General features: G+C 41.9%; 1 protein-coding gene across 2 annotated transcripts; it reads left to right on the forward strand.

Annotated features, from left to right (window-relative positions):
* The first annotated feature begins 65 nt into the window (after positions 1-65).
* On the forward strand, positions 66-26,216 carry ERP27 (endoplasmic reticulum protein 27). Of its 2 annotated transcripts, XM_005206977.5 has the most exons (7): positions 66-1,999; positions 2,568-2,665; positions 4,884-5,021; positions 18,163-18,279; positions 22,717-22,842; positions 24,408-24,605; positions 25,497-26,216. In XM_005206977.5, the coding sequence occupies exons 1-7, from the start codon at positions 1,819-1,821 to the stop codon at positions 25,542-25,544; spliced, it is 906 nt and encodes a 301-aa protein (XP_005207034.1). In that variant the 5' UTR covers positions 66-1,818; the 3' UTR covers positions 25,545-26,216. The 2 variants fall into 2 exon arrangements, with proteins under 2 accessions (XP_005207034.1, NP_001033130.1); NM_001038041.2 differs by lacking the exon at positions 24,408-24,605 and having other exon boundaries at positions 1,824-1,999.
* The last annotated feature ends 678 nt before the right edge of the window (positions 26,217-26,894 follow it).

Genomic DNA, 26,894 nt, shown 5'->3' on the forward strand with positions numbered 1-26,894 from the left:
CAAGCAAATATGGAAACTGGAAGGTCCCCATTCATGCGTTTCCTCAGAATAGGTGGGCAGAGCTCAGTACAGGAGGTTTTACATAACTGGGAGTGGTTTTGCCCCCTGTTTCAGTGCAAATGCTAGAAAAATCTCAATTTATTTATTTTTTTAAAATAAGCATGGTATTCTTCTTCTTCTTCTTCTTTTTTTTTTTTTTTAAATTTGCTTTGCTGTGGCTTCCCTGGTGATTCAGACATTACCATCTTTACAGAATCTGCCTGCAATGCAAGAGACCTGGGTTTGATCCCTGGGTCAGGAAGATCCCCTGGAGAAGGGGATGGCAACCCACTCCAGTATTCTTCTCTGGAGAATTCCATGGACAGAGGAGCCTGGCAGACTACAGTCCAGGGGATGGCGAAGAGTCGGACACGACTTTCACTTGCTGTGGTGGATATTAGTTGCAGCACGCAGGATCTAGTTCCCTGACCAGAGATTGAACAAGAGTCAAATAGAAGCAAGGAGGATTTCTTTTAATTAATTTTTTTTTTTTTATCTTTGGCCCTGCTGGGTCTTGCTGCACACAGACTGTCTCTAGTTGTGGTGAACAGGGGCTACTCTTCATTGTGGTGCTCAGGCTTTTCATTGGAGCTGCTTCTCTTACTTCAGAGCACAGGCTCTAAAGTACAGACTCAGTAGTTCCAGCTCCTAGGCTCTAGAGCACGGAGTCAGTAGTTGTGGCTCATGAGCTCAGTTGCTCCAAAGCATGTGGGATCTTTCTGGACCAGAGACGGAATCTGTGTTCCCTTCATCTTCAGGCAGATTCCCATCCACTGCACCACCAGGGAAGTCCTTCAGTGTATTTTATTATCATATAGTGCATGCATGCTAAGTCAATTCAGTCGTGTCTGACTCTTTGCAAACCCATGGATAGAAGTTTCTACTAAGCTTGAGGCTTATATATCCCCTGCCTTTGAGAATCCCTTGGATTTCCATAGGCACTTGGGCCACATTAGGCATTTTTTCTCTTCTGCTTAAGCTCTTCAGTGGCTTCCCATCACCTGAAAAATATAGCTGAAGCTCCTACACTTAGTATACAAGGTCCCCTGGGATCTGGCCTCAGAATGCCTTTCTGCCAAGATTTATTATTCCATTTTCTGGTAATACTCAATTACTAATAATTCTCTTATTCGTAATTTGCACGTCACATTTGCATCTCAGTGCTTTGGCTCTTTACATGAAACTCCCTTTCCACCTTCATTGCCTAGAAAAGTTTTATTTGCCCAGGACTCTGCTTAGGCATGCTTCCCAGGCGGTGCAGTGGTAAAACCGCCTGCCAGCGCAGGAGACGAAGGTTCGATCTGTGTGTGGGGAAGATCCAAAGAGAAGGACATGGCAGCGGATTCCAGTATTCCTCCCTGGAGTCAGACATGACTGAGTCTGCACACACGCACTGCTTGGGCACCCCCTGCAGGAAGAAAGCTTTCACCAGACACGATCATTGTCCAAAATGTCCTTAGTTCATCTTCTCCTAGCACCCTATGAGCTTCCCAATTTTTTAATCACTTTCCATTTTACATTTAAATGATCTATTTAATTGCCCATTTTTCATATTAACAATCTAAGCTGGGAGAGGTGATCAGATCACCATTATTGCTATGTCTGTAGTGCCTAAGTCAACACTTGGCATAGAATGTTTTGTTTTATTTAAAGGAACTAGCCTGACTTTCTTCTGATTGGTTTTGTTCTGAGGCCCTGTTACCGAATCCTGTCTCTTATCTCAAAAGTTGAAGGTCCCCCTGCCCCGGAGTCAGCTGCAATGTTCCCAGAGCACAAATTATGCCACAATCCATTAACTGCAGAGTGGGCTGCCCTGAGTCAGAGGCTCCAAACACCAAGACCAGGGCGTGGAGCGAGAGCAGGAAAATGGAAGCCATGCCATCCAGATGCCTGTTTCTGTTATTTCTCTCCACATGCAAACTGTCCCCGGAAGTTGTTGCAGAAGTTCAGGAATCATCAGGTAAAAGAAAAGAGCACTTGAGTGACCAGGGGGTGAAACTGTTATTGGGAGAAGGGAAGGGAATATTGGTAGAACTCTGGGTATTTGTTCCCCAAACCTAGGAACTTTTCAGGAAATGCTAGATAAAGATCTGCCTTGCCTAGTAGAGAAGAGGAGAGTCTGACATCCTTCAGAAATAGGCTATTATGGACTTCCCTGGTGGTCCCATGACTTAAGTCTTCGTGCTCCCAATGCTGGGGGCCCCAGGTTCGATCCCTGGTCAGGGAACTAGATCCCACTACTGCAACTGAAGATTCTGCATGCCACAACTAAGATTTGGAGCAGCCAAATAAATAAATAAATATTATTTTAAAATGGGCTATTATGAGAGGAGTCCCCCTTCCACAAGTTAGTAAAGAAATAAAGCCTTGGAATGACAACTGCACTCCTAAATCTCTTTGGCCTTAGTATGAAGAGGAAAAATAGAGATGCCTTTGTGATTTAGAGTTGCTTTTTCTCCACTTGGTACCTGCAAACTCTCTGTCTCTCTCTCTCTCTTCCTCCCACCCCTACCCTCATCTCTGTCTAGATGGTCCTGGTGCCCAGGAACCCATGCGGCTCACAGATGTCCAAGCTGCCATGGAATTCATTGCTGCTGCTGAGGTGGCTGTCATAGGCTTCTTCCAGGTTTGTTCAGATATTGCCACCTGCCCTTCTCCCAGTTAAGTTCACTTCAGTCGCTCAGTCGTGTCTGACCCTCTGTGACTAGAAATATGCTACCTTAAGGGAGCCATGCTAGTCACTTGCTGGCCGGATGATACTGCATTAAAAGTCAAAGGGCAGAGTCTAATTTTAGCTTGCCAATCAAGATCTCACAATTTCTAGATGTTCCCAGTCTCTGAATCATATCTTTCTCATATTTGTTTTGAGAGTTCTGAGGCTGCTGTCTGGGTCTCCCCATCTGTATATGCTTTGAAGCTTCAGTCAGTATTTTAATTTCCAAGGCAGGGCCCAGAGTAAACCAGCTTGTATCAAGCTGGCAACACATTTGTGAATCGCTGCCTCCAGTCTAGAACCTTTTACCAAGTAAGGAGTCCCCCGCTCTTCTTTTGCTTCCCAGGTGGCTCCATGGTAAAGAATCCACCTGCCAATGAAGGAAACACAGGTTCAATCCCTGGGTTGGGAAGATCCCCTGGAGTAAGAAATGGCAACCCACCCCAGTATTCTTGCCTGGGAAATCCCATGGACAGAGGAGCCTGGTGAGTTACAGTACACCGGGTCGAAAAGAGTCTGACACAACTGTGCAACTGAGCATGCATACACACTTTTTTTGTTTGTTTGTTTGCTCTGAAATGTTGAATAAGGATGACATTTTGCATATTGAAGGCCTTAGCCAATCTTCCAGATCGGCTGCCTGGCTAAAAAAATCAACCATAAAGGAGAAGACATTATTCCAGCATTTTTCTTTTTCTCTGGAGGTAACATCTGGTGATTTCACAGCTAATTAATCCCCTACTCTCTCCTCTCAGACCTTGTCTGTTTCTATTCATTAATTCCAAATCACCATCATCTTGTCTTTTCTGTGTACACAGCTGGAAATAAAATCGATGAGATATAAGTAGGGGAGGAAGACGGGAGTGGGGTGGGGGAGTGGGGGGAGGCCTGGGGGCAAATTTTTCAGTGATGAGAGAGAGATCTGACCTGTAGACAAAAACAGCAGCCTACACTCAGGCAGGAGTGCCAAGGAAGTAGAACTGGAGGAGGGTGCGATAACTCAAATGGCCACCAGGTGTCGCTGTTTGCTCCGAGAGCAATTCAATTCTAAGGAGCAGATTTTTTTTTAAAAGATGAAGCCTTGAAGAACAATTGTTCATAACCTAAAATGAACTCCACACGCTCTTTTGGATGAGCAAAGTGCCAACTCCCTCTACTTGACCCCAGCTGCAAGGCTAACCATGATCTTTTCTCTGAGCACATTTCCTTTTCGTGCCAGAGAAATGTCAAGGACAAACATGTTCATGGCTGTTTATTGCTCAGAGCTTCTGGGGAGGAGGGTCCCATGACTGCAGGGAAATAAGGCCAGCTTGCTGTAGAAGGTCTGGAATCATTATTCAGAACAGGCTTCCCTGCTCTGTCTTGCAGGCCTTGGTTCTAGAGTTGGAGCAACGCCTGAACAGTGTCTTCATGGCTTACACACAGTGGAGAGAGCACCCCAACGTCCTACACAGTCTTGTTAATAAAACTTCTAAGCTTCCACTTGAATTTCTCTTATTTTTATTTTCTCTTTTTCGGTTCTTTTGACAGCACCTATTTCTGATTTTTACGTTTCTTCTTTCCTCTACAAATTATTCCCCAAATATTTGCCTCCTTTGGTTTATCAATGACTGTGGAGGCCAACTCTTCAGGTCTTTGTGATTTTGAGCCCCCTCTCAGCTACTAACAAACTACAAGTTAGTCATTCAGTCATGTCTGACTCTTTGCGACCCCATGGATGGTAGCCCGCCAGGCTCCTGTGTCCATGGAATTCTCCAGGCAAGAAAACTAGAGTGGATAGCCATGCCCTTCTCCAGGGGAATCTTCCTGACCCTGGGTCTCCTGCATTACAGGCAGATTCTTTACCGGCTGAGCCACCAGTGAAGCCCAACAAACTGCAAGTTCTATGGTAAAGCCAGATAGGTGTTCTAGACTTAGCCACTCTGCCATAGTTACCTATTAACCCACCCAGCCTGGAAAATTCAACCATGTCCCTGAGAAGCCAGCCTACATTTTTAGAGGTCAATGTTGTCTCACTGGACACTTTGATTAGATAAGTGTGAGCATATTTCTACTCCCTAGTCTCTTTCCTCCAGAAACAACCTGTGGGATTTTTTCTTTTTCTTTTCTTTTTTTTCCTTCTTGTCTTTAGGATTCAGAAGTACCGGCAGTGTCCCTAATCCACAGTGTGGTGCAAAATTTCCAAGACGTGTCTTTTGGGATCAGCACTGCCTCCGAGGTTCTGGCTTACTACAACATCACTGGGAACACCATTTCCCTCTTCCGTCTGGTAAGTCAGGTGGGCAGCTCCAGCCTTCTAGTTCTTCCTTGGGTTGTGAATACACAGACTTCTGAGACCAGAAAGGAGTCTAGATCTTGAATCACAACAGTGATGCCAGCTTCAGGGACCATGTGAGGAGGATGGCTCAACTCAAGCTTCCTAAACAGATGCTGTCGTGAAATGGGAAGAGGCCTGGACTGAGGGTCAGGACGTAAGATTTTCAGCACCGCTTTGTCACTGAGCAGCCATGTGACTTGGGCAGGTCACAAAACACTTTCTTGGCTTCAATTCTTTAATCTATAAACAAAAGGGGAGTCGGAGGGAGGCTCAGGAGGGAGGGGATATATGTATACATGTAGCTGATTCATGTTTTACAGCAGAAATTAACACAGCATTGTAAAGAATTATACTCTAATTAAAATAAATAAATTTTAAAAAGAAAAAATACCAAGAAAAAAACTACTGCATACAGCTCCATAATTTGGACATGGCATAGCTTAATTAGCCACTTTCCTATTTATAGATAATTCAGTGTGTGTATTAGTCCCTCAGTCATGTCTGACTCTTTGCAACCCCATGGACTCTCTAGGCAAGAATACTGAAGCGGGTTGCCATTCCCTTCTCCAGGGGATCTTCCCAATCTAGGGATTGAACTCAGGTCTCCTGGTTAGCTCTCCATAGATAATTAGATAATCTCAAATATTTTATATTACTGAAGTTCTATAATAAATGCTTTTATGGGGCTTCCCTGGTGGCTCAGACAGTAAAGAATCTGCCTGCAATGTGGGAGACCTGGATTTGATCCCTGGGTCAGATATTTTTATATTTCCATATATATATATGCTTTTTAATATCTTCATATCTTTGAGAGTTTGCTTACATTTATCAAACATATGTTAACAACTACTGGGTTCTCTATGCAAGGTAATGATCCTTAAAACACATTGAGTATATTCTCCCCTCTCATAGCTCTTAAAATATGGTAGAGATTGTAAACATAACATACAAGTATCTATAATACAAACAGCATTACCATGGGTAAAATATTGTGTGTGTGTGTGTGTGTGTGTTAGTTGCTCAGTCGTCTTCGATTATTTGAGATCCCATGGACCTCCAGGCCCCTATTTGAGCCCTCCAGGCTCCTCTGCCCATGGAATTCTTCAGGCAAGAATACTGGAGTGGGTAGCCATTTCTTTCTCCAGGTGAAACATTATAAGAGTTTAACTGGTCAAAGCAGGATAAGCACTAAATGACTTGGCCCAAAACATCAGCTTTGTAACCTATGATCCAAGTTCTGGCTGAATGGCCTTAAGAGTTATTCCATATTCTGGACCTTCTGTATTGCCTGCACACATTAATCCAGAAATGTGCAAAATATAACATGCTGTTTTCCTCCTTTGAGCCATCTCCCAAACCCCTACAGTTTCCCTGTCTCTTTTACAATGAAGAAAATCAACAGTGGGTTAAGATTTCAGTGACTATTGGAACACAGTTCCTTTGTTCCCTTCTTAAGGACGTTCTCAGTACTGACATCAACACAGTTTCTAATGTTAAGGCCATTATCAACAGTGTTAAGGGTAATATATTCTAATAAAAAGAATAAAAAATGGATTAAAAAAAAAAGCAGAGTAGGAATTCTGACCAAAATAAGTTATGAAGGAGGCAACTGAACTGGGATTTAAAGAACAGATAAAATTTGGACAACATAGAGGAGAATTTATGGACAAAATGGGGGAAAAAAGTTAAACTTGGAAAAGAGTGATCAAGCCAACTTGACTGGATCTCAGGGAACATGTTTTGGGCAGATGAATAAAAGAGCAATTTGATTGGAACCATATTGTCGAGAAATTTGAATACCAGCTTAATGAGTTTGCACTTAAGTTGACTGGCTCTGGGCAGCCCCTCAAGCCTTTAGATCAGGGGAATAGCATGAACAGAAATGTGTTTGCGCAAGATTATTTTGGCAGCAATGAGTCAGATGGATGATTAGGCATAAAGACAAGAATAAAGAGAACTTTTATTAGGCTGACTAGATAGATCGTGTACTAAGGATGTATAGCAAAGAGGTAGCAGCAGAAAGTGAAGAAAACAGCATCATATTCTCTCTTTCCTTGACCTGGGCACCTGCTTCTCTGGGTCCATCTCTTCTTTTAGCCTCCTTGAGTTCTTCTCTTTCTCTGTCCACACTACTGCAAGGATCAGGTATCAAATTATGGAAAGGAGGAGAGGTTGAAGGTCACAGTATCTAAGGAATAGTGAGGTTATAACAGAAGTAGGTATTTCTGATGTTTTCTTTGGTTGTTGAGTTTATGTTGTTGGTGGAATGTCAAAGTGAAGATGACCAGAGTCCACTGGAAATAAGAAACTGAGCAGACATTAAAGTTTCAAAATTTCTGGTCTGAATGTCCTTCCCTCTCCTCTTTATCTTCTCTCTCTCTTACATTCTTCACCCAAATCTCTTTAAAATGTATTTTGTATTGTCTTCAGCTTTCTTTAAGCTCTTAATACATTGTTATCTCATTTGCATATCACTCCATCAAAACTGCTTTCAACCAGGTCACCATGGCTTCCATATCTCCAAACCCAACCAACATTGTTTAGATCTTATTTTACTGACCATTTATGCCATATTTGACATTGTTAGCCACTCTTTTCTCTTTAATAGTCTCTCTTTCCTTGATCTAGGAACCTGCTTCTCTCGGTCCAACTCTTCTTTTAGTCTCCTTGAGTTCTTCTCTTTCTCTATCCATACTACTGCCTGACCCAATGCTCTTCCCAATCTAAGTTATAGAATCCATGGAGGCAGAGACTGTCTTATTCACTACTTCAACCACTGAGCATTTAACAGCATCTGTCAGGACTTCCTTGGTGGTCCGGTGGTTAATAATCTGCAATTCCACTGCAGGGGCATGGGTTTGGTCCCTGATCAGAGAACTAAGATTCTGCATGGGGTAATCTGTGGCCAAAAATAAACTAAAAATAAATTTAGGTAAGCATCTTTAAAAAAACAAAATAAAAAATAAAAGTGCCTGCCATGTAGCAGGTACTCATAAGTATTTATTGAATAAATGAATATGTGAATGAATCATTTCTTTTAATTTTTGAAAAAGGCTTTATTTATTTAGGAAAGTTTCAAATTCAGAGCAGAATTGAGAGTAAAATGCAAAGATTCCCCTTATATCTCCTGCCACACTCATCCATGGCCTCCCCCATCAGCAGCATCTCCACGAGAGTGGTAGATTTGTCACAGCCGATTAGGCTACATTAAAATGTCATAACCACCCAAACTCTATAGTTTACATCATAGCTCACTCTTGGTGTTCTACAATATATGATATACAATATATTGTATATACAATACAATGAGTAATGGCATAAATCTATTGTTATGGTATTCCAGGATTTTCACTGCCCTTAAATTCCTCTGTGTTCTGCCTGTGAATGAATCAATTAATGAATGAATGAGTAAGTCTTCAATAACAGGATCTTTTCTTATGTTTGACAGTTATGTGTTTGTTGAGGATTTGGCATGTTTTATCTCTAGCCTGGACCTCTCCATGATTCAGATGCTTGCTGGATATAACTATTTGAATATCCTCATAAATACTGCAGGCCTGGAGTTTGAGCAAGCTCCAGGAGTTGGTGATAGACAGGGAAGCCTGGTGTGCTGCAGTCCATGGGGTTGCAAAGAGTCAGAGATGACTGAGCAACTGAACTGAACTGAACTGACTGCAGTCTTCACTTAGTCAAAACTGAATTTGTCATCTTCCCTCGCTGTGTCACGTTCTTCCCACGAAAACACTATTTTACTGAATAGCTACGTTCATTCAGTCTCTGGTCTTTGCCGATCATACCTCCCACCCTGTATTTGGAGCCTGTGTTCTCCTTCACTCTTCTTTTTACTTTCTATTACATCAGTTTATTCAGGCACCATCAAAATATTTGTAGAGACACAAAAAATACAAGTGATACTTCTGAAGGAAGACAGTAATCAACAATAATGAGTTCATAAATGTAAGGGAAAGGGTTAGTGGCTCAATTATGTCCAACTCTTTGGGACCCTATGAACTGTAGCCCACCAGGCTCCTCTGTCGATGGAATTCTCCAGGCAAAAATACTGGAGTGAGTATCCATTCTCTTCTTCAGGGGATCTTCCTGACCCAGGGATTGAACCTAGGTCTCCTTCACTGCAGGCAGATTCTTTACTGTCTAAGCATGAGGGAGGTCTCTTAACAGCAATGAAAACTCAGTGTTGCCGCTGGTGAGGCTCCGTGATAGAGGTCTGATTTAGCCAGTCCCGCAGCCATGGCCATTACACGTTGTTTTATTATCCAGTTAATACTTCCATCTTTATTAAATAGATTGAAGTATTTTCTGTGTCTATAGCTGCCTGAATCTTTTGTTGCTCCTGCATTATTATTATTGATTCAATTAATGTACTGATGGTGTAGTGCACAAAATTGACTTTTCCTCTGCTCTTTCTATTTTGTTCCTCGCTTAGACTCTTGGCACCTTTGGCATAAATATTGTCAGTACCTTCTTAATAGGTTTCCCTTCACTATTTCTTATTCACTTTCTAGATTGGTATGACAATGATGGATTTAAAATAGACATTTGACCATGACACCTCCTTCTTAAAAAACTCTTCAATATTCCCCCATATTACAAGAACAAAATCAAGACATTTAAATGTGTAGTTTTTATGACCAGGCCACTACCTGCTTCTCCATTCCCTTTTCTAGCACATTCCCACCCTAGTCTCTACCATTTCAATACCCAACTATACACAGTATGAGGACATGATTTTATCATGTCACGTGGGCTAATTCTCTGCCTAGAATGCCAGCCCCGCTCAGGCCCTTTTCTCTTAGGCTCACCCAACCAACTCCTCCTCATATTCCAGTGAATCAGTTCCAGCAGCTTATCCTTCAGAAAGGCTCCCTGGAATCTCCAAATTGTCCTAACTACTCCTCTAAAGCTTCCCAGGTCGCACAGTGGTAAAGAATATGCCTGCCAATGCAGGAGATGCAGGAGACTCAAGTTTGATCCCTGGGTCAGGAACCCCTGGAGTAGGAAGTGGCAACCCAGTCCAGTAGTCTTGCCTGGAAAATCCCATGGACAGAGGAGCCTGGCAGGCTACAATCCATAGGGTCTCAAAGAGTCGGACACGACTGAGCACAGACAGAGTTTCTGCTAAAATCCCATGAAACTGACCACTTTAGAGTACATGTGATGTATTTCTGTGTCTGTTTCACCTTTACCCTACTAGACCATGAGCTTATGCAAGGCAGGAACCATGACTTATTCATCTTTGTGTCCCAAAGGTCTACAGTAGGTCTCTGGTACCTCGAAGACATTCAGAAAGTGTTTGAGGAATTTACTCATTCCCAAAACTCTGTCTGAAGATGCCTGAGTCCCTTCAGCAGTTCTTCCCCCACCTGGACAGAAGCTGCTGGTTTGCACTGTAAAATAGGATTAAATCAAATCCTTCTGTGAAGAGTTTTGGTGAGAAAGATATAAACTGTGTATAAAATAGACCAATAATAAGGTCTTAGTGTATTTCACAGGGAGCTATATTCAATATACTATAACAAACCATAATGGAAAAGATTATGAAAATATACATACATTATATATATAAAATATATAATTGAATCACTTTGCTGTATACCAGAGACTAACATAATATTGTAAGTTAACTATACTTCAGTTAAAAAAAAAAGATGCTTTTTTAAAGAAAGATATAGAAGGTTACACTAATGCATTTCCTGGTACCATTGAACTATTTGTAGCAACCTGTCCATACAAAAAACTCCAATTAGCTACAGATCCACAAGTACTTCTTTCCCAGTTTGTTGTTTATAGTCTTATGAAAGCCTGATTTAAAAGTCCTAGTTCCACCAAGAGACACATTTGGGAAGAAAAACAAGTGCTTGTTGCTTCCAGTGTCTCTGCAGGTTTTACGACCTCTAACGAACGCTTTAACTTTGTTTACGATTTATTCTCTACAAAGCCCTGTTGATGACTTCCCAGAGCTGCTCACGCTTCTTTAGAATCTGCTGGTTGTTTCCCACCAGTGACAGACCTACTCCAAATGAACTCTTGGAACCTCTGTGGACAAGATTATTTATGTGCCATACCGAAAACAAGCACCCTGCTCCATTGGCAGGTCTGTGGTGACAACTCTTAGATAAACATTTTCTCCTCAGTTTCAGTTCAGTGGCTCAGTCGTGTCTGACTCTTTGCAACCCCATGAATCACAGCATGCCAGGACTCCCTGTCCATCACCAACTCCCAGAGTCCACCCAAACCCATGTCCATCGAGTCAGTGATACCATCCAACCAGCTCATCTTCTGTCGTTCCCTTCTCCTCCTGCCCTCAATCTTTCCCAGCATCAGGGTCTTTTCCAATGAGTCAACTCTTCGCATCAGGTGGCCAGAGTATTGGAGTTTCAGCGTCAGCATCAGTCCTTCCAATGAACACCCAGGACCGATCTCCTTTAGGATGGACTGGTTGGATCTCCTTGCAGTCCAAGGGACTCTCAACAGTCTTCTCCAACACCACAGTTCAAAAGCATCAATTCTTCTGCATTCAGCTTTCTTTATACTCCAACTCTCACATCCACACATGACCACTGGAAAAACCATAGCCTTGACTAGATGGACCTTTGTTGGCAAAATAATGTCTGTGCTTTTTAATATTCTGTCTAGGATGGTCATAACTTTCCTTCCCAGGAGTAAGCATCTTTTAATTTCATGGCTGCCATCACCATCTGCAGTGATTTTGGAGTCCTACACTTTCAAAAATTCAGTCCAAATTTTACTAGGATTATTATTCAAGTTTTGGGGATAATTTTTTTAAAAAAGAAAAAGAACATCAGCCAAAACTATCCTCTTTTTTTTAGTGTTTTCTTAAATTGAGGTATATTTAAAAGTTTGGCATTGAACAAACTGAGGCTTTTAATACACTCAAAAAATACCATACAATGTGACTGTGCCCTTCAGAAGAGGATCCCAATGTTTAGAAATGATAATCAGTTCCTGTGTCCTGTAGGGGTGGTCTGGGAGTGAACAGACATACTTACACAATGGACATGGGTTTCACGGATTCCTGCCCGTTGGTCTCTGTGGCTCTGTGTAGACCCATTAGGAGGCCCTTTTACGTCTGCAGTTAAGACTTCTCCTTGACACTGGGAAATGTGAACCAATTGCAGATTTCTGATACTTTCTTTTATTTAAGATCTAGAATTTCATCTGTTTGTTTTAGTGCCTAGTTTATGATAGGCACTAGAATCTGATGAAATTATTATTATCATCCCTGTGTGCACTTAGTCACTCAGTCGTGTCTGACTCTTTACGAGCCCATAGACTGAAGCCCACCAGGCTCTTCTATCCATGGGATTTTCCAGGCAAGAATACTGGAGTGAGTTGCCATGCCCTCACCCAGGGGATCTTCCTGACCCAGGGATCGAACCCAGGTCTCCATCACTGCAGGGGGATTCTTTACTGTCTGAGTCACCAGGGAAGCCCATTATCGACCCTGCATTATCAATAAAGAAACTAAAGTTCCATGAGCTTGATTCTGATGTCTAGACTTTCAGAACTATAGAGTCACAAACATCTAACTCATACCCAGCATTCTCCAGGCCAGAATACTGGAGTGGGTAGCCTTTCCCTTCTCCAGGAGATCTTCCCAACCCAGGGATCAAACTCAGGTCTCCTGCATTGCAGGCGGATTCTTTACCAGCTGAGCCACAAGGGAAGCCCAAGAATGCTGGAGTGGGTAGGCTACCCCTTCTCCAGCAGATCTTCTCAACCCAGGAATTGAACCGGGTTCTCCTGTGTTGCACGCGGATTCTTTACCAACTGAACTAAGAGGGAAGCCCATATCCAGTATGGCCGACTCCAAAGCTACATTTTCTACCTTATTATAGTGACTTTCTACAGTATTTAACTCTGAAAAAAGCCTGTTTTTACTCCTATATTCTACCTACTCTAATGCTCCTCATTAAATAAAGCCAAAGAAAACAAAAAATGTTTTTCCTAAACAATTTCTGTCTCCCCTAGCACTATTTAATCAAACCCCCATCTTATTTCTCAAGATTTAACCTAGACATGACATATTTTGGGTTTTCCCAGTTGGTGCAGTAGTGAGAAGGAAAAGGCAACCCGCTCCAGTATTCTTGCCTGGAGAATCTTGCCCAGAGACAGAAAAGCCTGGTGGGCTGCTGTCTGTGGGATCACACAGAGTCGGACACAACTGAAGCAACTTAGCAGCAGCAGTAGTGAAGAATTCACCTGACAGTGTGGGAGGTACAAGAGATGCGGGTTGGATCCCTGGGTCAGGAAGATCTGCTGGAGTAGGAAATGGCAACCTACTCCATTATTCTTGCCTGGGAAATTCCATGGACAAATAAGCCTGGTGTGCTATAGTCCATGGGATCCCAAAGAGTCAGACATGACTGAATGACTGAGCACACACACAGACACACACACACACACATGAATGACATATTTTGGCAAAGAAATTTCAGAATTAGCCCATACAGCAAATTTCCACTGTAAGAACATGTTTAGAAATAAGCTGAAATAATAAGTGGAAATATGAGTTGACAGTTATATGGGAGAGAAAAGAGTGCAGCATTTGCTATATTTATGGAATGCATCAGTCTGTAAAAATAGTTCAGGCCAACTATTTAAACGTGACTGAGAAAAAATTAAAATGTTGTGTATGACAACTTGTCTGTGTGAGGACACAGCTTGTCTTAGCACTAGTGTGAAGTCCCTCCCCACTCGCCGATCCAAGCACTAACCAGGGCCGACCCTGCTTAGCTTCTGAGATCAAGTGAAATCCAGGGCATTCAGGGTGGTATGGCCATAGACAGCCCCCTACTCTCAATAGGACACTTACTGTTACCCTAATCCTGTGTTGAATAAACCGTGAGCCTGTCCTAAAATGGAATCTCAGATATTATTTGAATGTGTACCTCATTTTGAGTATTCGCCATCACTTCTATTTGAAGAAATAGAATTAGTCTAACTTTGACCCAACGGGATAGTAATAGAGTAGAGGCATCCCTTCACGCCTTTCACAATTATTCCTGGAAACCTGTTATAAGAAATGCACCTAGCCAAGCAGAGAATCAGAGCAGAGTACATAAAAATAAACTGATAAGGAAGGCAATAAATAAGATTTGCCAAATTTTAAAATATTTTTCTAAAGTATATATATATATATATAAATGTATTTATTTTTGGCTGCACGGGGCCTTCACTGCTGTGCACGGCTTTCTCTAGTTGTGGTGAGCAGGGACTACTCTCTAGTTGCGGTGTGTGGGCTTCTCATTATTGTGGGCTCGAGGGCACGTGGGCTCGGTGGTTTCAGCTCACAGGTCCTGGAGTCCAGGCTCAGTAGTTATGGTGCATGGGCTCTGTTGCTCTGCAGCATGTGGGATCTTCCTGGACCAGGATTAGAACCCATGTCTCCTGCATTGGCAGGCAGATTCCCAAGCTTTAGACCACCAGAGAAATCCTAAAGTATATATGTACCAAGTATATGGTAACCAATTAGCTTATAAAAACACACCCCAGAGGCGAGAGGGCGTGTACTGAACAAATGATTTCTCCATGGTAGCCAAGATATTTAATATTGTAGCTGGTGCAAACTAAAACAACTTTAATGTTTTACAAAAAGCTGCGTTGTTAATTACAGGAATCTACCAGAATTAATTCAAAGGAGTATTGCCAAAATACTAACAAACAGAAAAGGAATGATGAAATCCATTGGTATGATACAGTGTCTGACTCATATAATAATCTACATCTGATACTCTTGGGGAACCTCAAAATTATATTGTAAGGTGACAACCCTTCTGGTTTACTGTTTCTGTTTTTCTTCTGGTGCCCCTTTTCTTGAGGAGAAAAATAATATGATTTTTCAAGGAAAATTCTTTCCAAAAACTGGAAAAATATATTAAAAAATATTTTCTCCCACTCTGGGATCCAGGGTCGGATTTTCTTTCCAGGGCATTATGCAAATAAATTCCCTTTACAGAAGGGAGGTTTCCTGTTTAAATATTTCCAGGAACCCTACACATGAGCGCTCCAGAGTTTGTTGGTGTAAGAAATAGAGAAATAATCAGGTATGCTTCATTTAAAGAGCCATGACCAACTGGAGAGGCTTCGGGAGGATGGCTTTTATGAAAGATCTTTGCTTCTTAGAGAATGTTATCACCACTTCACAAACTCTGCCTCCCATATACTGCATTCCTCAAGTCCAGAGCCACCTGGAGTAGCTGGCATTTCCTGTTCATCCTGTTCTGGGAAATGCGAGGGTTTGCCGGGAAAAGAGAGCAGCGAGGGAGGAGCTCCTGGCTCTGAGCACAGTTCTATCCACTGTGGTGTAGACACCAGGCTTCCAAGTTTCTAGAAAAATAACCAGAAAGTATTTAGACATGTTAAACATAAAAAGGACCCTGGTTGTGATTACAGTAGTGATTCTGATGGTTGTGCAATTAGCAAAACCTTAGGAAGGAAACGTACATTGCTAGGTCGCTTTAGTCGTGTCTGACTCTGCAACCCCATGGACTGTAGCCCGCCAGGCTCCTTTGTCCATGGAATTCTCCAGGCACGAATCCTGGAGTGGGTTGCCATTTCCTCCTCCATGGGATCTTCCCGACCTGGGGATTGAACTCGTATCTCCTGCCTCTCCTGCATTTGCAGCCAGATTCTTTACCACTAGCACAACCTGGGCATTATGCAGCTTTAAAAATCCTTTGTGCTCACTTTCTTTCTCCTGGAGGAGAGGGATGGGAGAAGGGTGGGCGAGGCCCCACGTATGATGACATTTTCTCCTGCTTTCATAGTTCTCTCCCAGGCTTTCTCTCAAATAGTGTGAATTTTAAAACAATTAAATATGCAAAGGGAACTCACATTTTAAAATATCCTGTAGTTTCGATGATTTTTTTTTCAAGATTCTTTTTTTAAAGACAAATATTTTCTGTACTTTGGCATTTATGTATTTCATAAGTTTGAGTTGTGAAAAAAAAAAAAAACCACAATCATAAGGTGATTAAGTCGCCAGTTGAGTAAATGTCAGCACTTCTGGATCTCAGCACTTTGGTGTAGTCAAAGCATTTTAAACAAAACAAAACAAAAACGCACACTAGTTATAAACAAAAAGGTTGATGACTACATTGAAATTAACTTCTATTCATATTCAGTTACCATTAAAATAGTCCTCAGTGAGAAAAGATATGTAATATAGAACCATAAAGGGCTCATATCCATAATATATAAAACATCTTCAAATCAACAAGGAAAGGATCAACTCAATAGAAAAATAGGCAAGTGACTTGAACAGAAACTTCAAAAAAGATGATATATAACTAGTTAATTGGGGAATTGGAAGTTAAACCACAATGAAATACTACCACATATTCATCAAAATGAATAAAATTAGAAAGGCAGATAATACCAAGTGCTGGCCAGGATGTGAAGCATTGGGATCTCTCAAACAGTACAGATGCAAGTATACATTACTATTCATTTTAGAAAATAGCTTTGCCTTATCTCCCAAATAAACATCAAAATGCACGTCAAAAATATACATATCCTATAATTAAAAATTTCAATCCTAAATACATGCTCAATAGATACAGAGGCATGAGTTCCAAGAGAAATGAACAAGAGAGTTCATTGCAGCATTATTTTAATAACCAGAAACTGGAAACAACCTCAATATCCATCAGTAGTAAAATAAGATTTTGCATATTTATACAATGGGATACTATTACAGCAAGGAAAATGAACATATTACAGCTATATGCAATAATATGGATAACTCTTAAAAACAAAATAATTGAGATACACAAAAAAAACATTGTCTGTTTCCACTTACATTATTTTTTTTGTGCATCCCCACTGCATGTGGGATCTTAGTTCCCCAGCCAAGAACCAAACCCACACCACCTGCATTAGAAGCATGGAATCTTAACCACTGGACCACCAGGGAAGTCCCTACATAATATTTTTAAAAAGAAACTCACCTGTAACAGTGAGGTGAATTTTTAAGCAGTAAAGCTATAAAGAATGAAAATCGTCATTGTAAAAGTCAGGATAATGGTGAACGTTGGCAGAAAAATAACGGATTATAAAATGGACATGAACTTGAGCAAACTCTGGGAGATCATGGAGGACAGGGAAGCCTGGCATGCTGCAGTCCATGGGGTCGCAAAGAGTCATACACAACTTAGCTACTAAACAACAATAGAAAGATCTCAGAGGGCTTCAGACATTCTGGCAATATTCTATGTCTTTCCCTGAGTGGTGGTTCCACAGTTGTTTACTCTGTGACAATTTTCTGAGCTTTATATTTTCCATTTGGTGCTTTTCTCTGCACACACACAAAAATGTGTGTTTTATTTCACATTAGAAATGTATGTAAATAAAACATAAATCTGATCCTCTAAGTGGCTCCCCTTGCCCTCAGGTTAGAATTTAATTACTTATCTTGACCTCAAGGTTCTTTGGGAATTTGCCCTGCCTACCCCATTGCCCTGATGGCTCTGATCCTAAAGAATCTGCTGCAATGCAGAAGAACTGGGTTTGATCCCTGGGTCAGGAAGATCCCCTGGAGAAGGAAATGGCAACCCACTCCAGTATCCTTGCCTGGGAAATCACAAAGATAGAGGAGTCTGGCCAGCTGCAGTCACTTTCCACCCCACTGTACATGTCTCTCTCCTACTGCACTTAACATTCACTGCTATAGTCGAGCTAACCTAACTGCAGCTTCTAGAACAGAACGCCTATCATTTTTTTGCCTTTTGCAAACACTGTTTGTTATTTAAAACTCCCATCCCATCCTCATTCATCTGACCAAGTCTTAGCCGTTGATTAGGAGCTGTCTCTTCCTGGAAGCATTTCTCCTCTTCCTTAGGTGACATACGGGTCTGTGATGATACTTGTCACCTTCTGTGGGATGTTCCTGTTTACTTCTCTGTGCCCCACAGGACAGTGCATTCCTCGAGGGCCAGAAACATTTACCTTTCTGTCTTTGGAGCTTGAGTTAGTGCCTGACTTGAGGTTAATAGTTCAGAAACATTTATTGATGACAGAACAGTGACAATTTTATCCTTTCTGTGTGATCCAGGTAGATAACAAACAACTGGATTTAAAGGGTGAAGACTTTGAAAGCATGGATGCCACCAAGTTAAGCCGTTTCATTGAGAGCAACAACCTCCGCTTGGTTACAGAGTACAACGCTATAGTAAGTAGCCCCTGTCTCTAGACCCAGAAGTCCTTTTGTCAGGGAGGGTAATTGCCTTCATAGGAGAAATCTTGTCCTCCAAGCATTCTGATCTTTTAATGAATAATAACAGTTGTTATTGTTGTTATTGTTGTTTAGTCACTAAGTCATGTCAGACTCTTTTGGAACCCCATGGACTGTAGCCCACCAGGCACCTCTGTCCATGGGATTTCCCAAGCAAGAGTACTGGACTGGATTGCCGTTTCCTTTACCAGGGGATCTTTCCAACCCAGGGATCGAACCCAGGTCTCCTGCATTGCAGGTGGAGTCTTTACCAGCTGAGCCACAAGGGAAGCCCAAGAATACTGAAATGGGTAGCCTATCCCTTCTCCAGTGGATCTTCCCAACCCAGGAATCAAACCAGGGTCTCCTGCACTGCAGGTGGATTCTTTACCAACGGAGCTACCAGGGCAGCCCATAATAACAGTAACCACCATTAAATCAACTCAAAATTGTTTATATTGCCATCCCTACTACAACCCTTAAGATTGATAAACTTGTTCCTACCCAACAAAGAAAGAAATAGAAAAGTGAGATGACACGTTACATGACTAGTAAGAGAGTCAGAATGCAAAGTTGAGGTGACTAATCAAAAACTTCTGAGTTTGGTTGCAAGAGAGTTCAGTGAAGCAACTCTGATGTGACCAGCATTCTAGACCATGCTTCTCAAACAAGATGGCAAGCTTGCCACAATTGCAAAAATGCTGAAGGTCAATTTTTTTTCCTAAAGCATTAGAGACCAATATTTTTATAAAATACAAATGAGCTGTTTAAAAACACTGATCACATATTTGGATGTTGCAGCAATGTAAAATTTCTAAAAAGTTTTTACACACCTATTCCCATTTTCTGTGTCTACCTCCTTGCAGACTCATGACCAGCAGTTCTGTCGGGTACAATTGGCACTTGCCTAGACCCTCCTGGAGTCTCAGGTTTCTTTCTGGGTGTATTCCTTGGTTGTTGCATTCTGTCTACAACCTGGGTGAAGGTGTTGGTCCACCTGTCCGGATAATCTTCTGGCCTTCTAACACCTACAGCTTATAGAATTACCTTATATGTCCTACCTTTTACCTTCCCGAACTTACATCATTAGGTGATGGAGTGTTGATTTCCAGTGATCTACCTCGGCTCCAAAATGCTGCATATTCTCTCATAACAGTACTTTATATGCACGTCATGCTTTTCAGAACTAACAAAACCCTTTTATGTCACTTTTTCATATAATACTCACATATTTTTTTGAGGTAGAAGAGAGATTATTATGTCCATTTTATAGAGGAGGACTCTCAAGTTCCAAGCAACATTCAATATTACACAGTAAGTAGAAAAGACATCACTGAAGGCAGAAAATTTGATGATGCATGAAGTCATATTGTCTATTTCCATTTTATAGGAGAGGAAATGGGAGTTCAGAAAAGTGAAGTAACTTCCTCAAGCCCTACAACTTGTCATTTGAAGTTCAGTGACAGCCCTGTCCACTTGACCCAGCATTTTTCACGACTGATCTGTCTGACTGAGTCCTGTGGTTTTTCCATTCCCCCACATAGCCTACAACAGAAAACATTTCTTTTCCTGTTGACTAAATTCCTGTCCGCCTCTCACACCATGTTTGTCTCCATAGAATGATGATCCCATTTCCACTTCTGCTAAGATTTCAAACACATGCATCCCAGGGTCACTGGTAGCAATAATTTAAAAGGCATTGAAAAGTGCCTAGACCATTATCATTCTGGTCATTGTCTATAAGGCTACCAGGAGTGCATTGGGGACCAGAAAAGATGATCTTCCAGTGCCTGGTTTATGACCCAGGGTCCTGGAATTCCCCAGGTGAATGAGGGCAGAGGCAAAGACTAGCCTTCCTAAGTTCTGATGATTGGGCCGTCTCTCATCTTATAGAACAATGACACATTTTGTTAAGTTCTACATTAGAGGTGACACCAACTCATATCAAGAAGAAATTAGGAAAGAATTTCTCCAGAGAACCAAGTTTTATCATGACTTTTTCAATTCCCAAAAGTAGCGTTTTTCTCTTTGTGAGACCTGCACACACTACTATGGTTATTTCTCATCTGTTTCTGGTGCAGAGGTTTGCACCAGTAGCAACTGGACAGAAATTCCCAGTCCTGTAGTTGACCTCCTGTGCACTGTTAATGCATACATTCAACATTTGGCTTCAAGATGAAAATCGGACTGTGTCTATTAGGATTAAACTCATCATTTCTGCAATGTTCAATCTCTTCCTCTATCCTTCCACTATATCATTTGACTCTTTAGCTTTGGTTTCTTGACTCTTCCCAAGATTTATCCTCTATCTCTGTTCTAGGAGGGTAGATTGCATGCTATAAATTTAAGTAACAAAACAAGAGACAATTATTTAAATTTTAGAAATAAAATTTCTCCTCCACTAGACCATTTTATAAATTTAAATAATTGTCTCTTGTTTTGTTACTTAAATTTATAGCATGCAATCTACCTTCCTAGAACAGAGATAGAGGATAAATCTTGGGAAGAGTCCCCTGTTTTAAACTCCAGGGAGAAAGTTTCTGGAAAGAACTTATTGGATCCTCCTTGCCTACACGTCGGCCAGTAGAGCTGAAAATTCTCTACAGGGTAGTATGTAGCTTCTGCTGCTACTGCTAAGTCACCTCAGTCATGTCCGACTCTGTGTGACCCCATAGATGGAAGCCCATCAGGCTCCCCTGTCGCTGGGATTCGCAAGGCAAAAACACTGGAGTGTGTTGCCATTTCCTTCTCCAATGCATGAAAGTGAAAAGTGAAAGTGAAGTCGCTCAGTCATGTCCAACTCTTAGCAACCCCATGGACTGCAGCCTACCAGGCTCCTCCTTCCATGGGATTATTTAGTGATTCCCGTTCCCATCATTCTGGGACTTTGTTCATTAACCTACAGCTCTCTCTGTGCACATGCTAGTTTTACAGCAATACTCTCTGTATTTAGAAGGGAGAGGTAAGAAGAAATGGGATTTTGTTTAAAATAGAGACAGTTGTAGCGCTTTTTCTGAAAAGGGAAATGAAGGGGGCTAGAGTCATAGTTTTACAGTCTCCCTTCTCTCCTCCCTCTGTCTCACAGCTGTCTCGACCATCCACAGCCTCAGGGGAAATCACCATCTCTAATCAGCAAAGAAGGGCCAAACTTCCCATCTCCTGAAGCAGTTATCTTATGGCTGACCTGAAATGAACTAACTCAACCGTGCTTAGGGCTGAGTTGATTTTGTTGAGGTTTTGCCATCAGCTGAATAGGAGTCTCATGGATAGTCTCATGTATAGAGTCTCATGTATAGAGTCTGTACTCTTTAAGTACAGACTCTTAAGTCACTCTGCCTGCTGAGAATTCCAGCTCATCACTTATGTGACTTTAGGAGATCTTGCACCTTAATGTCTTTATTTATAAAACTGGGACTTTGAGGATTAAATTAGTTATTATACATAAAGACCTGAAAACACTACCCAGCACATCATCAGCACTCAAAAGTGTACACTACTAAGAAGGATTCAAAATTCCATTTTAAGTGTATCTGGCTTCTCTTGGTTTTTTATTTGTTTTGCTTTGTTTTTTGCTGTGCTGTGTGGCCAGCAGGATCTTTGTTCCCTAATCAGGGAATGAACCCACACTTCCAACAGTGAAAGCTTGGAGTCCTAACCACCGGACCACCAGGGAATTCCCAAAATCTGAGTACCCTTGCCACATTTCAAAAGGAGTTGAAAAAAGTGACTAAAATATTCCATGGTATATTTGTTGTCTAATGATGCATAACAGTTTACTCCAAAATGTAACAACTTAGAACAGAAAAATAATTGATTATCTGATACAGTTTCTGTGGGTCAAGTTTGGGAGTGGCTAGGGATGGGGGCCTCTGATCCCAGGGGCTCATGTGAGGTTGCAGCATTGGTCAGGGAGGCAATCATCTGAAGGTTTGATGGGGGCTGGAAGATTTCTTCCCAGATGATTCAGTCACCTGATTGGCAAGTCAGTGGTGGTTGTTAGCAGGAGAACTTAGTTCCTTCATAGGAACTACGTGAATCTCTTCCCAGGGCTGGTTGAGCGGACAGTATAAGAGAGTAAGTGATACAGGAGAGAGCAAAGCAGATGCTACTATGTCTTCTATGACCTAACCCTTGGAGGTCACACTCCATCACTACTGCAGTATCCCTTTGGTTACTCAGCTCCACCCTGTTCAGTGTGGGGATGAGGGGTCTACTAAATTACATGAAAACTAGGAGAGTGAAACTGATCCAAAGCCATCTTGTAGGAATTGCCATTGGTATGATGGGTGGACAGCTATCATTTATGGTCCAGTGTGCCTAGTCACTGAGTTAACACTAATATTTTTTCCCCTCCTTTTCTCTTTCATTCTGCTTTAATACATTTCAATTTGCCAGACTGCAATTGGCCTATTCAATAGTATGATTCCGATTCATCTTCTACTGATTATGAACAAGGCCTCCTCAGAGTTTGAAGAAAACTTGCACAGATTTCAGGAGGCAGCTAAGCTCTTCCAGGGGAGGGTAAGTCTGGACGGGGAGATTCTCTTTTGAATACTCAGCTGTAGGACACCAGAAAAAGAGAGATGGGGCTAGGGAAGTGAGAGAAATGTGGAAAATAATTATGGTTAAGAGATAACGAAGTGAGAACTGGAATATAATAAATCCCATTACTCTGCCTTAAAACGTAAGATGTATTTTAAACTGTTAAAGATGTATTTAATCATATCTTCCATTAGCAGTAAGTCTATTTCTTTTTTATTCATTGATGGTTGGACAAAAAATAGAGATCCAAAGAGACTGAACATAAAAATCACCTGTTAGTCATGATAGCTTCATATATCTATGCTGTGTCAAGTAGCTTCAGTTATGTCCGACTCCTGGTGACTCTATGGCCTGGTAGCCTGCCAGGCTCCTCGTCCATGGGATTTTCCAGCCAAGAATCCTGGAGTGGGTTGCCATGCCCTCTTCCAGGGGATCTTCCTGACCCAGGGATCAAACCCATGTCTCCTGAATTGCTGGAAGATTCTTTACAACTGAGCCACCAGGGAAGCCCCATGATTTATCTACTCCTCACTATAAACTCTGAAGTTTTAGACCTCAGGGCTTATTTCTCACATAAAACACATATCTTGTACCTATTACCCACTGGATAGGCAATAAATATTTTTCTTTCCCTTCCCCACTTTGTGCAGTTCTGCTTATGTCACTGAAATAGTAAAACTTCAACTACTTCAAGTCTACTGCATTGAACTAGAGACCCCAGTGATGAGGGCTGTTTGGTAAAAAAAAAAAAATCTTTCTGGTGGTTGTTTCCCTAACACTGGAAGTTTTCAGTGTTACTAAATATAGATAACTCTCTAACTAGACTGTTATCAAGGAGATTTCCTCATTGGGCAAAAGGTTTGATTTAATAATATAAAATAGTTAACAATTATTTACCATCTGAGCCACCAGGGAAGCCCTATCAAGCACTTACTATCAGTTCAGTTCAGTTGCTCAGTGGTGTCTGACTCTTTGCGACCCCATGAATCGCAGCACACCAGGCTTCCCTGTCCATTACCAACTCCCAGCACTCAGACTCATGTCCATCGAGTTGGTGATGCCATCCAGCCATTTCATCCTCTGTCGTCCCCTTCTCCTCTTGCCCCCAATCCGTCCCATCATCTTACTATATATGCTAAAAACTGTATTAGAAATATTATCTATTCTCTCATTCAGTCTCCCCCCAACAAAATCCAATGAGAACACTGAATCTCAGAGAGGCCAAGTAATGCACCCAAAGTCAGACAGCTAGAAAGTACTAGAGGCAACATTTAAAAAGAATTCCCCATGTTTAGCCATTTAGATCATACTTTCTCCCTTAGCTAATCATTAAACTGTCTTCCAATGCTTTGTTCTTAAAATTAAATTAAATAGACCTAAAACAATGCAAAGTAAAAGAAGAAATTCATTTTAATTCAATGAAGATTTAAATTGTGTGGCACAGACCCTGAATTCAATCAGTGTAAACTGCAACAATCACCAAGTGTCTCTTTCTTCCAAGGACCTCAGACAGATCTTTCTCTTTCAAATTTCCCCAACTGCAGATTCTTTTTATTCTAGTGGACAGTGGAGTGAAGCAAAATGAAAAGGCGATATCATTTTTCAAACTAAAGATGGCTGAACTGCCTGCTTTAGCAATTTACCAGACTCTGGATGATAAGTGGGATACATTGCCTATAACAGAAGTCTTAGTAGAGCAAGTGCAAAATTTTTGTGATGGATTCCTGAAAGGGAAGGGATTGGTAAGTATGAAACTGCAGGTAAAGCAAGTTGAGGTTTTTTTTCCCTCTCAGTTCAGTTCAGTTCTGTTGCTCAGTCATGTCCGACTCTGTGAAACTCCATGGACTGCAGAATGCCAGGCTTCCCTGTCCATCACCAACTCCCAGAGCTTGCTCAAACTCATGTCCATCGAATCAGATCCATTTTACCTCTCAGTCCCTTTAATTTTCTGTTGAATAAAAATTCTTTGACCTCCACTGGAATTGATTAAAAGTAAAGGAGTGGGAAGATATAGTGGTCAGGGTCGAGACTCTTTTTAGGATGTAAACATGGGAGTGAGTGAATGTCGCTCAGTCATGTCAGACTCTTTGTGACCCTATGCACTACAGTCCATGGGATTCTCCAGGCCACAATATTGGAGTGGGTAGCCTATCCCTTCTCCAGGGGATCTTCCAAACCCAAGGATCGAACCCACATCTCCCGCATTGCAGGTGGATTCTCTACCAGCTAAGCTACAAGGGAAGCCCAAGAATACTGGAGTAGGTAGCCTATCGCTTCTCCCGGGGATCTTCCTGACCCAGGAATTGAACCGGGGTCTCCTGCACTGCAGGTGGATTCTTTACCAACTGAGCTATCAGGGAAGCCCATAGTCATGGGAAGCAAACCAAAATAGAACTCCAAAAGCACTTTGGGGGAGGTCTTGCATATTCAAAGGAGCTGAATTTTGGATTTTACCATTCTGTGTACAATATCGATGGGAAACGAGTCAAATTCATATGAGGAGTTCATGAGATAACAGTGGAAGATGGATTTAGGGTTTTCAAGAGGGATTAAATAGCTCAATTTGTTAGTCTCAGAGTTCAAAAACAAGATTGGGCTCCAGAGCTAAATATCCATGTCATGATGTTTTTCAGAGACAAAATCATGAAGCAAAAGAGAAGACGTCAAAGGTGGAACTCTGATTGCTTCCCTGTTTCTTCTGCATACAATCAAGTAACTACTTTATGCTGAATAAAAAGGAGTCAATAAAAAGACTCAAATCTCAGAGACATTAAATAACAGACTCACCAAGCTTCACACACACACACACACACACACACACACACACAAAACTCCAGTTTGTTCCTTAAAATCTCAATTACTCTACTTGACCTTTCTTTAAAATTTTCTATATTCTCTACTACCCATCTGATTTTTCTCTTCTACATTCATACTGAGGGGACCCATACACTGGATGGAGGTTTTAAGAGAAACACTGTGCTCTTGCTGTAAAGTGGAGGGCAGGGGAAGTTGGGGAATGGGGAGCATTCTTAGAGGGAGACTGTTCTGATGGGTCATTTAATATTGAATTCATACTGCACGAGACTTACATACAACCTCTTGTAGAGCTGCCTAAGGGTTGAAACCCTACTCTTCATAAGCCCTTGTCCCTCTCTGACTCAGAGCCAAGGACACAAACATGGTTTTAAACACCTGTCTGGAATTGTCTTCATGCCAGAAGTCTAACGGTATTTCCAAGTCTCTGAACTCGGCAGAAACAGACCGTGTACAACTCTGTGCTTGTTTCGCGTTCCTAACTCCCCATGTGAATCAACAACCACATGATAAATTAAAAGCCCTATCTTATAGGAAAAGGCTGGCATCTCTTTGCAGACCTAACCTCTTGTAAATACCCCCTGCCCAGCTCAGCAGAGTGGACCTCCCTCTTCAGTGCCTACTGTTCAGAGTCAGGCCATGAGCCACCTCTGTGTCATTGTTCCCTGTGGGTGGGATGGGAGCTGGTGGAGATCATCCTGCATGACCACTGGGATAAACATGGTAGTGGAGCTGGGGATTGAACTAGGTAAGAAGTTGGGGAAGGGGGGAAGAGAAGTGGGGTGCTTGGGCGCTGGGGGCAAGCTGGGGCTGACCGAGTGTGGGTTATTGCAGATGAGGGGTGTGATCCAGCCCATGTGGGACAGAGGGAGAGTTTGGCTGAGTGTCTCTGGCCCACAGGCTGTTACTGTCAACACACAAATGCTGCATTGTTCCCAGGAGGCCTTTGGCTCTGAAGGAAAGTGCCTAAGTGCTGAAGAGCTGAAAAACCACAGTGTATACCTAAGGGCTGGTCCAAGTGGGGAACAGACACTGAAAGACTTAGTTGTTCCTTTCTGGGGGGAAAACTCCATGGCCTGTGAGCTGGGAGTTGGCTGCTGGCTGGGAGTCCATGAAAGCAGCGGTGGAGGGCACGCCCCTCGGCAACATGAGACCAGCGGATTCCAAGGAGGCAGACCCATCCATCCACAGGGCTGCTGAAAACCACCCAAACAGTC

Source organism: Bos taurus, chromosome 5, assembly GCF_002263795.3.
Source record: "Bos taurus isolate L1 Dominette 01449 registration number 42190680 breed Hereford chromosome 5, ARS-UCD2.0, whole genome shotgun sequence".
Taxonomy (NCBI): Eukaryota; Metazoa; Chordata; class Mammalia; order Artiodactyla; family Bovidae; genus Bos; species Bos taurus.